Source organism: Crotalus tigris, unplaced genomic scaffold (genome assembly GCF_016545835.1).
Source record: "Crotalus tigris isolate CLP2741 ecotype Arizona unplaced genomic scaffold, ASM1654583v1 scf7180000018549.3470463, whole genome shotgun sequence".
NCBI lineage: Eukaryota > Metazoa > Chordata > Lepidosauria > Squamata > Viperidae > Crotalus > Crotalus tigris.
The window spans coordinates 1,619,536-1,628,735 of record NW_024097072.1 but is presented as its reverse complement, the minus strand read 5'-3'; the positions used below and the strand labels follow the sequence as shown (position 1 = coordinate 1,628,735).

At 46.3% G+C, this 9,200-nt stretch overlaps 1 protein-coding gene across 3 annotated transcripts in view; it reads left to right on the top strand.

Moving 5' to 3' along the window:
• The first annotated feature begins 1,882 nt into the window (after positions 1–1,882).
• TACC1 (transforming acidic coiled-coil containing protein 1) overlaps positions 1,883–9,200 on the top strand; it is a 59,102-nt gene continuing 51,784 nt past the window's right edge. Inside the window, exons 1-2 of one of the 3 annotated variants that reach the window (XM_039354244.1) lie at positions 1,883–2,122; positions 3,662–3,785. In XM_039354244.1, coding sequence (XP_039210178.1) covers positions 3,703–3,785 — 83 coding nt within the window. In that variant the 5' untranslated portion in view covers positions 1,883–2,122; positions 3,662–3,702. Of the gene's footprint in view, positions 2,123–3,568; positions 3,786–6,446; positions 6,735–9,200 lie in introns of those variants that run through there. The other 2 variants (XM_039354245.1, XM_039354243.1) reach the window with 2 other exon arrangements.

Genomic DNA, 9,200 nt, shown 5'->3' with positions numbered 1-9,200 from the left:
GAGATTTGATAAAGAAAGCTCTTGTAGATATTCCAAATGGACTAACGCTACGAGACAAGACAATTTTTAATCTGCCAGCTTCCAAAATTGATTTTCCCAGCCTCTGTCCTTAAGAAGAGAGGAAGGGATAGTTTGAATACAACAGAAGCAGGTCCTGCTTCACCTCGTCTCTCAATAATTGCATATATCTGGCTTCCTTTTAAAGGAGTTACAGGAATAACCATAAGATGGCAGTAGCCTCCTTCAGAAGAAAATGTGAGCTCTTACTAGGAATTCTGGGAACTGTAGTCTGAACTCAGGTTTGGCCCACCTCCCTCAGGTGAAGCTTGCCAGGATTCCTGACTGCTGATCAACCTGCTTCTTCTCTGCCTTCTCTCATTTTATGCCAAGGAGCAACAACCAAAATCCATGCCTGTGGGAGATGTTTCTATGTACAGGTAGTCCTTGACTTACATCCATGCATTTAGTGACCATTTGAAGTTACAACAGCACTGAAAAAAGTGAGTTATGACCATTTTTCACACGCCCATTACAGCATCCCCGTGGTCACATGATCAAAATTCAGACCCCTGGCAATTGACTCATATTTATGACAGTTGCAGTGTCCCGGGGTCATGTGATCCCCTTGTGGGAAGTCAGCCCCTCAGAGAAGGAAATATTAAAAGGGCAGGAAAATATATTTCCTCAAAGGATCTTAAAGAGGCAGAAAAGCATGCCCACTTTTTCTTAATAGCCCCAAGTCACCCTCCCTCAAGCAGAAACCAGCTCTGTAGAAATGCAGATGTAAACCATTCAGGAAAGTTGAAGCTAGAAGATTAAGAAGACAAAGACACCTAAAATCTACATACCCCATCCAAACTCTAAGACAGGACATAATAGGATTAACTCACAGATGCCAAAGGGCACACCCAGACTCAGGTCAGAATACATGACACAGGAAATACAAAGCCTCAATCAGGAACAGGAAACAACTCCCCCCCAAAAAAGGCTCAAGAAGGTATAAAAACCCACTCCCTACACGTGCTCTCTCTCTTTTCTTCCAGAGCCATCTTTCTGTCTGGCTCTCCTCTTCAATAAACTGCAACCTTCTTCCTAAAGCAGTCACCATGTTGTTTATCCCCGGCTTGGACTGAACCATGATGAAGACTTTTCCTTCCACACCCTTTTGCGATCTTCTGACAAGCAAAGTCAATGGGGAAGCCAGATTCACTTAACATGCCACGTTACTAATTTAATAAATGCAATAATTCCCTTAACAACCGTGATAAGAAAGGTTGTAGAAATGGGGCGATCCTCACTTAACAAATGTCTCAGTTCACCACAGAAAGTGTGGTCACAGGTCAAGGGCTACCTCTATCCAGGAAAAATAATTTTCATTTTTGTGTGTTTTTCAAAATACTAGCAGATGCCTTCCATCTATTAGTGTCACAAATATGAGACACTCGCCTCTATACTCTGCAATATAACCATTCTATTATTATTGTTGCCACACTTCCTCTTTACTACAAGTTTCAGAAGAGAAGGGAGCACCAGTCTCATTTCATAAACACACACACACACACACACACACACACACACACATACACAGAGCACATTTTATAAAACAGAAAAAGGAAAACAAATCTTCTGTACAAATACTGGGAGCAGACTGTTCTTCCTGCAGGAGAGGCCTTGTTCCACACAAGTAGTAACATTTTTAGGGCATGACACCAATTGTGCTGTCATTAGGATGGTAAACAAAAAAGGTGAGGTGTGTGTGTGTGTGTGTGTGTGTCTGTGTGAAAAGAACAAATATGTCCCAAACCCAAGCTGGATTCTTACTTGCAAAGCAAACCGCACGACAGCTTCCCAAATGCCAGGACTGTACGAGGCTCGGCACAAGCCGCCTAGCTGAGACCTTCCCCAAACACCACCAAATTCCCTTTTGCCAAAGATTACAGCATTTCCTTTTCCTCTGTCCAGGAGCATTTCTCTTTCAGAGAAAGAATCCCGGGGCCACCCCTTTCCCTGCCTCCTGCTTGTCCCCTTCTTCTCTCGGAGATCCTTCTGTGCCTTTTGCTTTCTCTTTGGGGCCCGTTTTTTTCTGCAAGCAAGGAAGAATGCACTTTGCAGCTGGAGAAAGGTAGGCATCAAACTAGGATGGTCTCTGTGTGTGTTTGTGTGTGTGCACGCACGGCATGCTCGTGTGTGTGTGCGCGTCTGTGTGTGTGGGCTGAGTAATTTTGAAGAGTTGTAACTTCAAACTGAAGATGCAAAACTGATCCAAGTTTGGGGACAGTGGTAACTTTTCTCCCAGGCTTTCTCACTGCCTACAAATCTTGACAGTTTGAAACAGAAGCTCACAAACAGATTTCCCCAAAAGAGGATTAGCGCACTCACTAGACGAGGGGTTTTCAAACGGGTTCAGCTCTGGGGAACCGATTAGTTAAAACCAAAAATGAAAATCCTGGAATATCTGCTCAAGAGGAAAAACTCTATGAAAGAGCTACTTTCAAGAGAGCTTTGAAAACGTCTTAGTTTCTCTTGGAAGCCTAGAGTTCCCACGTGGTTTACAAAATCCTGCGCTAGAAAAACAGGACTCTCAATTCTAGCTCGGTCTGCAAGAGAGCCTGTTCACTTGGGGGGGGGGGGAGGACAGTAAAGGCCAGATGTGCCTCCTCTGTGCCAGATGTGCCTCTTCTTCAGCCCTTATCCAGAAGATGCAGTTGCTAAGAAACCATGAACCTAAGAAGCCAGTTTGATCCAGTGCAGGGGTCTTCAAACGTGGCCCTTTGATGACTTGTGGACTTCAACTCCCAGAATTCCTCAACCAGGCACGCGTGCCTGGCTGAGGAATTCTGGGAGTTGAAATCCACAAGTCATCAAAGGGCCAAGTTTGAAGACCCCAGATCTAGTGTTTAAGGCATCGGGCTAGAAACTGAGACTGTGAATTCTAGTCCTGCCTTAGGGATTAAAGCTGGCTGGGTGACTTTGAGGTGATCACTAGGAGACTGTGAGTTCTAGTTCTGCCTTAGGCATGAAAGCTGACTGGGTAACTGTGGGCAACGCTCACAATCTCACCACGAGACTGTGAGGTGAGATGGGCTGAGAAGAGAGTAACTGGCTCAAGATCACCTGGGCAGCTTTGACACCTAAGGCAATACTACAACTCACCATCTCCTGGTTTCTAGACCAGAACCTTAACCACTACACCAAACTGGCTCTACATAATATTTTTGGGGGGGGGGGTTGCAAGAAGCTTCCTGACATTGCCTGGATGCCCAAGGATGAAACAATAGAGACTTCTAACCCACAAGATGAGGATAAGGTTCAATGGTGACTCTAGAGCAGTTAAAGGAATCTGATTCATAGCTTCCCTCCCAGCTGGAGGGATTTTTCCCAGCCTCCGTAATTGTTCTGGTGGGCTCTGGGGAGGCTTCTCCGAAATTGTGATTAAGAGTTGCCAAGTATCCCTTCAAGAAACAACGTAAGTCATGGAGGGAGACCAAACTTACTCAGACTTTGCAGGAATATTCGGAAAAGCTGTCCCTGAGGCATGAGACCAACTGAAGACTCGGAGTTTCATTTTCCAGCTTTGGGAAAAGTGGAACTTTCCAGCCTTTGGCTTTGGGGCTAATCATTTCCATCTGCTTTTTTTATTTTATTTTTTTTTTACTGACAGGCTGGGCTACAGGATGGCAGGACTCGAAGTGCCCCGAGAATATGCAAGAGGTGCTTAAGCAGAAGAAAGATCTAAGAGGAGAATTGCCAGTCTGCTGCCGCAGCCCCACAGCGCAGGGAGAAAGGTAAGCTAGGATATCAGTCCCTTGGATTGCTTAATAGTTTTAAAAAGTATATATATATGTGAAGCTTTTGTGAAAGGTGGAGCTGGCTGGAATGCATGCTAGATTTGTTTTTGCAGCCAGGGAACTGTATGAAAATCCAGGTCATTTTTCTGAGCATTTGTGATTCTGCAAGTAGAGATGGGAGATAGTAATAATAATAATAATAAAGTTGGAAGGGACCTTGGAGGTCATCTAGCCCAACCCCCTGCTTAGGCAGGAAACCCTATACCATTTTGGACAAATGGCTGTCCAGTCTCTTCTTAAAAACTTCTAGTGTTGGAGCATTCACCGGTTCTGGAGGCAGGTGGTTCCTTTGGCTAATTGTTCTAACAGTCAGGAAGTTTCTCCTTAGTTCTATATTGCTTCTCTCCTTGATTAGTTTCCATCCATTGCTTCTTGTCCTGCCTTCAGGCACTTTGGAAAATAGCTTGACTCCCTCTTCTTTGTGGCAGCCCCTGAGAGATTGGATGTAATTCACAGATGAGTGCAAACCCGCTAAAACCTGTGTTCTTTTTCATCCATGGACAAACCAAGTTCAGTTTTGTCTAAGTTTCCAATGCCGTTTGGCAATTGTGTTAAGAGAAAACATATATATGGTAGTAACAAAAATATATTTATTAAAAAGTATATACAGTATCAAAAAGTTTGCTTATTGCAAAATATACAGTATCAAAAAGTTGCTTAGTAAAAATGTACAGTATGAAAAGTATATTATTTATTTATTGTTGCACTCTAGATGGCCTTTTGTACAGAATTTGGTCTAGTGGGTTAAAGCACCAGGCTAGAAAGCAGGAAACTATGAGTTCCAATTCTGCCTTGCGCGTGAAAGCTGGCTAGGTAATCTTGGGCTGGTCAGTCTTGGCCCATGTTACCTTACAGGGTTGTTGTAGAAGGAGGAAAGTGCATTGGATATCCCAAAGATGCTTTTTGAAAGACATCTTCATTTTTTTTCCTTGAAAATGTTTTGCTTCTCATCCAAGAAGCTTCTTTAGTTTTAGTCAGAACTGGATTAGAAGTGAAACGTTTTCAAGGAAAAAAACACACACAAGAAAGTCCAGTTGCCTTTTTGAAAAGCACCTTTGGGACAATCGTGACCTGGACAAATGAGAATCTTTATAGACATTTAATGTGCTTTGGGTATGTTCACTGCCTTGAGTCATTTGTAAAAATAATAAAGGCAGGATACAAATAAATAAATTTAAATTAAGGCTTCCGCATTCCCTAGTCCGGTATCTTTACCTCTGGATCACTCCGGCTCTTTGAGAGAAAGCAAGTGAAAGATAGTCCTTGACTTAAGAGACTTCAATTGAGCCCAACATTTCTGTTGCTAAGTGAAACATTTGTTAAGTGAGTTTTGCCCCATTTTACAACCTTTAACATCAGAAGGGTGCTAAATTAATGAAAGGGCACTTGATTTTATGCAAATGCACTGTATGATTTCCGGTGAACAGAACAATAGACTTGGAAGGGATCTTGGAGGTCTTCTAGTCCAACCTCCTGCTCAAGCAGGAGATCCTATGACCTATACCAGGGGTAGGCAACCTTGGCTCTTTTATGACTCGTGGACTTCAACTCCCAGAATTCCTGAGCCAGCATGAGGGAAACTTTGGCCCCTTCATGATTTGTGGACTTCAACTCCCAGAATTCCTGAGCCAGCATGGCTCAGCTTGGAAACCTCTCCCTTTCCCCTCAGCATGGCTGGTTCAGGAATTCTGGGAGTCCACGAGTCGTAAAAGAGCCAAGGTTTCCTACCCCTGCCCTATACCATTTCTGTCAAATGGCTGACCAATCTCTTCCTAAAAATCTCCAGTTAAAAGGATCAGAAACGGAAAATGAACAAAACCTCTTCGCTTTCTTCATATATGTGACTATCCATTGCAGTATTTGTGCTCCTAAAAATGTTAAATACTCTCTTCTTAAAAATCTCCAGTGATGGAGCGCCCACCATTTCTGGTTGCAAGCTGTTCCACCGGTTAACTGTCCTCACTGTTAGGAAGTTTCTCCTTAATTCCAGGTTGCTTCTCTCTTTGGTCAGTTTCCAACCCTTGTTCCTTGTCTTGCCCTCTGGTGCTTTGGAGAATAGTTTGATGCCCTCTTCTTTGTGGCAGCCCCTCAAATGCTGGAATACTGCTATCATGTCTCCCCTGTTTCTTCTTTAGAACTAGCCAAACCCAAGTCCTGCAGCCGTTCTGCACATTTTTTTTTTTTTGGTCTCCAGGCCTTGGATCATCTTAGCTGCTCTTCTCTGAACTTTTCCCAAAGTCTCAACATCTTTTGCCCGAGGGGGGCAACACCTGCCTTAGAGCTGCCAACTTCTGCCAGCCTCCTCCTGAACGTCGGAAGGCTTCTGTCAAGCCCCAGTCAGCTGTCTCCACCGGTTCGACCGGTTCGCCTCCTCTGACCACGCTTGAGCTGAGCGCGTGGCTGCATTACCCGGCCCTGTGGAGTTATAGCTCAGGGTGCGCCCTTCGCCAAAGCGCGCCGTCCTTCATGCGTGCATCCATCCATCCAATCTCCCCTTTTCTGTCTGCAAAAGGGCAGCAAGCATTCCCCCCCCCCCAAATTCCGGGCTTCTTGCAAAGAAGTCGGCCTCCTCGCCTTGCCAACTTCCTCTCCCGGCCGAGCTGCTTCTTAGCTGAGCGCGGAGGCTGAACTTCGCCCTCCCGCGCCTGCCTTACCCTCCCTTCCCTTCCCTTCCCGGAGCTGGGCGCGCCAAGTCCTCCGGGAGCAGCAGGAGGGACCGACCCGCCCAGGCTAAGCCCCTTACTTGGGGGCTGCGCTGGTCCCGAGGGAGTGGGAGACCATGGGGGGCCTGCAAAGCCGGGGCGAGCCGCGCGCCCCTTCTGCTCTTCTTCCATCTGGGGCTCAGGCTGAGCAGACCCCCCGCGGCAAGTTGGTGGGGGCCCCCGGGTAAGTGGGGAGGGGGCAGCGGGCGGGCTGGGGGGGGGAAGAAAGAGAGAGAGAGAGGAAAGGGCGGCCCACCTCCCTCCATCCCTCCGCGCCCCCGATGTTGTTCTCTTGCGGGAAGAAAGTTGGGCAAGTTGTGATTATTTCCTATTATGGCCAAACGAAGCGTTGGCAGCCCGTATCAAATCTCATCAAAACTGGCAAGCGCTACAGGGAGGGGGGGGGGGTAATTAACGAGAGGCATCTGCTAGGAAGGGGTGCTTTCTTTCATCCTCCAAGGAGGGGGGGGGTGTCTTCAAACTTGGCTGGCTGAGGAATTCTGGGAGTTGAAGTCCACAAGTCATCAAAGGGCTAAGTTTGAAGAGCCCTGACTTAAGGGCTGCTCACACACAATGGGAAGTACATGCCTGCATTGTATGTCCTGGAGGAAAGGAAAAAACACCATGAGCACCAACAAAACAATGTCTTGCCCAATGGCATGGAGAGTGACATAGCCCTAGTTCCACAGCAATAACTCTCTGACCAACAGATACATCTAGCACAGGGGTCTTCAAACTTGGCCCTTTTATGACAGGCGGACTTCAGTTCCCAGAATTCCTCAGCCAGCATGCCTGGCTGCGGAATTCTGGGAGTTGAAGTCCACCAGTCGTAAACGGGCCAAGTTTGAAGACCCCTGCTCCAAGGGCATCTTGCCTTTGGCATGGGGGGGAGGGGCGTTTCATCTCTGAGAACTCTTCCCCTGACTGTGGTTGGCCTCCTTGCATCCCTCCAAATCATGGTTTGCTGGACTGTGGTCTATTAGTGGGTTGTTCAAATTAGCCAGCTTCTTGAAACATTCGGAAGCGGTGAAATGGGTTCATAACAGCCTGCCAAACTAAAAGTGATCCTTTGGGTTTGTGCGTTGTGCGCACCTCAACCAGTTGTGGGGGGGGGAGTTCAAAACTTGCTACATCTTGTACATCTGGATTGATTTTAGTTTGACCTGTTCCGTGAGGCTTTGGATTCTTGCTCCAACCAGGAGTCCAGCTAACCTGTGCTACGAATTTAACTGTTGGATCCCTGGGAAAAACATGACTTAAAATCGTGTCAGTCAAATGGCAGGGGCAGTTTTCTCAGTCTACAAATGTCCTCTGTTTAGCACCCTTTGCAACCCATTGATTGTAATGGGTCTTCAAATTTGGCAGCTTTAAGACTTGTGGACTTCAACTCCCAGAATTCCTCAGCCAGCCAGGGCTGGCTGAGGAATTCTGGGAGTTGAGGTCCACAAGTCTTAAAGCTGCCAAGTTTGAAGATCCCCTGTTGTATGCCATCTTGCTCTCCTCTGACACACGACAGCTGTATTTTTGAGTAATGTTGACTGAACTGTTTCTTTCCATCTTGAAGACTGAGCAGTACTTATTATTACAGGGCAGCTGCAATTCTGTCCTGGCATTTTCAGCTGATTCCTGAAAGCCTTGGGCGTGGTCCCTAGAGTTATTGTCAAATTAAAAATGATGAAAAGGGGAGTGTGTTAAGCACATGGCTGGAGGGCAGTAGTATACTTGTTGTTGTTATTACCCTTTTTATTAATCTTGACTATGAACAAATCCCTGCAGTTTTCTTGGCAACATTTTTCAGAAGTGGCTTCTTCTTAGAATTGAGAAACTTACAGTCTCTTCAGTTCTAGACCCGGACTTTCAACCACTAGACCAGGGGTGTCAAACTTGCCACGTCACGAGTCGCAACGTATCGCGCCTTTTTTCCCATTGCCGGAGGTGGGGTAAGCGCGGTTTTGGCATGACCCCTCCGGCCCAGAGGCCGGCAGTTTGACACCCCTGCACTAGACCAATTTAGCTTTTGTATGATGTTTACATCAACTGTCCAGTTGGCATATGCAGGAAAGGAAACTCCTGGGTCATTATTTTACCAAGAGTATAAACTTTACTGAATAAACCATATTGGCACAGATCAAGTGGTTTTCCTGCACAAAATCTAGCATAGTTAATTCCCCCTTTTCCCTGTGGACCACCCACCGTCCATTACGTCCACCAATCACTTCTGTTCATTTTGTTATGGGAAACCTGCCAGCTAGGCTATGACATCTCCTTGGTGTATCCTTGAGGTGGAAGCACCATCTCATGGGAATGGGCGATGCTGGGATGCGATTCTCCCTCCACCCTTACATTCCATCCCACCCCCCTGTATTTTCTTTTGTCAAGCTGCGAGCGAAGCAGAATACAGGTGAAAGATTGACAGCTGTCCCTCGTGCTTACAACCGTCAACAGCATCCTTAAAATCATGGGATCAAAATGTGTGCCTTTGGCTACCGCCATGTATTTATGACATTTGGGCTCATCTGAGGATCCTGTGGTTGTCCTTTGTGACCTTCCCAGACTGGCTTCCAACAAGCAGTGGAGGAAGCCAGCTTTGCTTAATGACCACATGGTTCTCTTAATCGCAGTGATTCACCAGGGCAAAGAGGTCCATGGA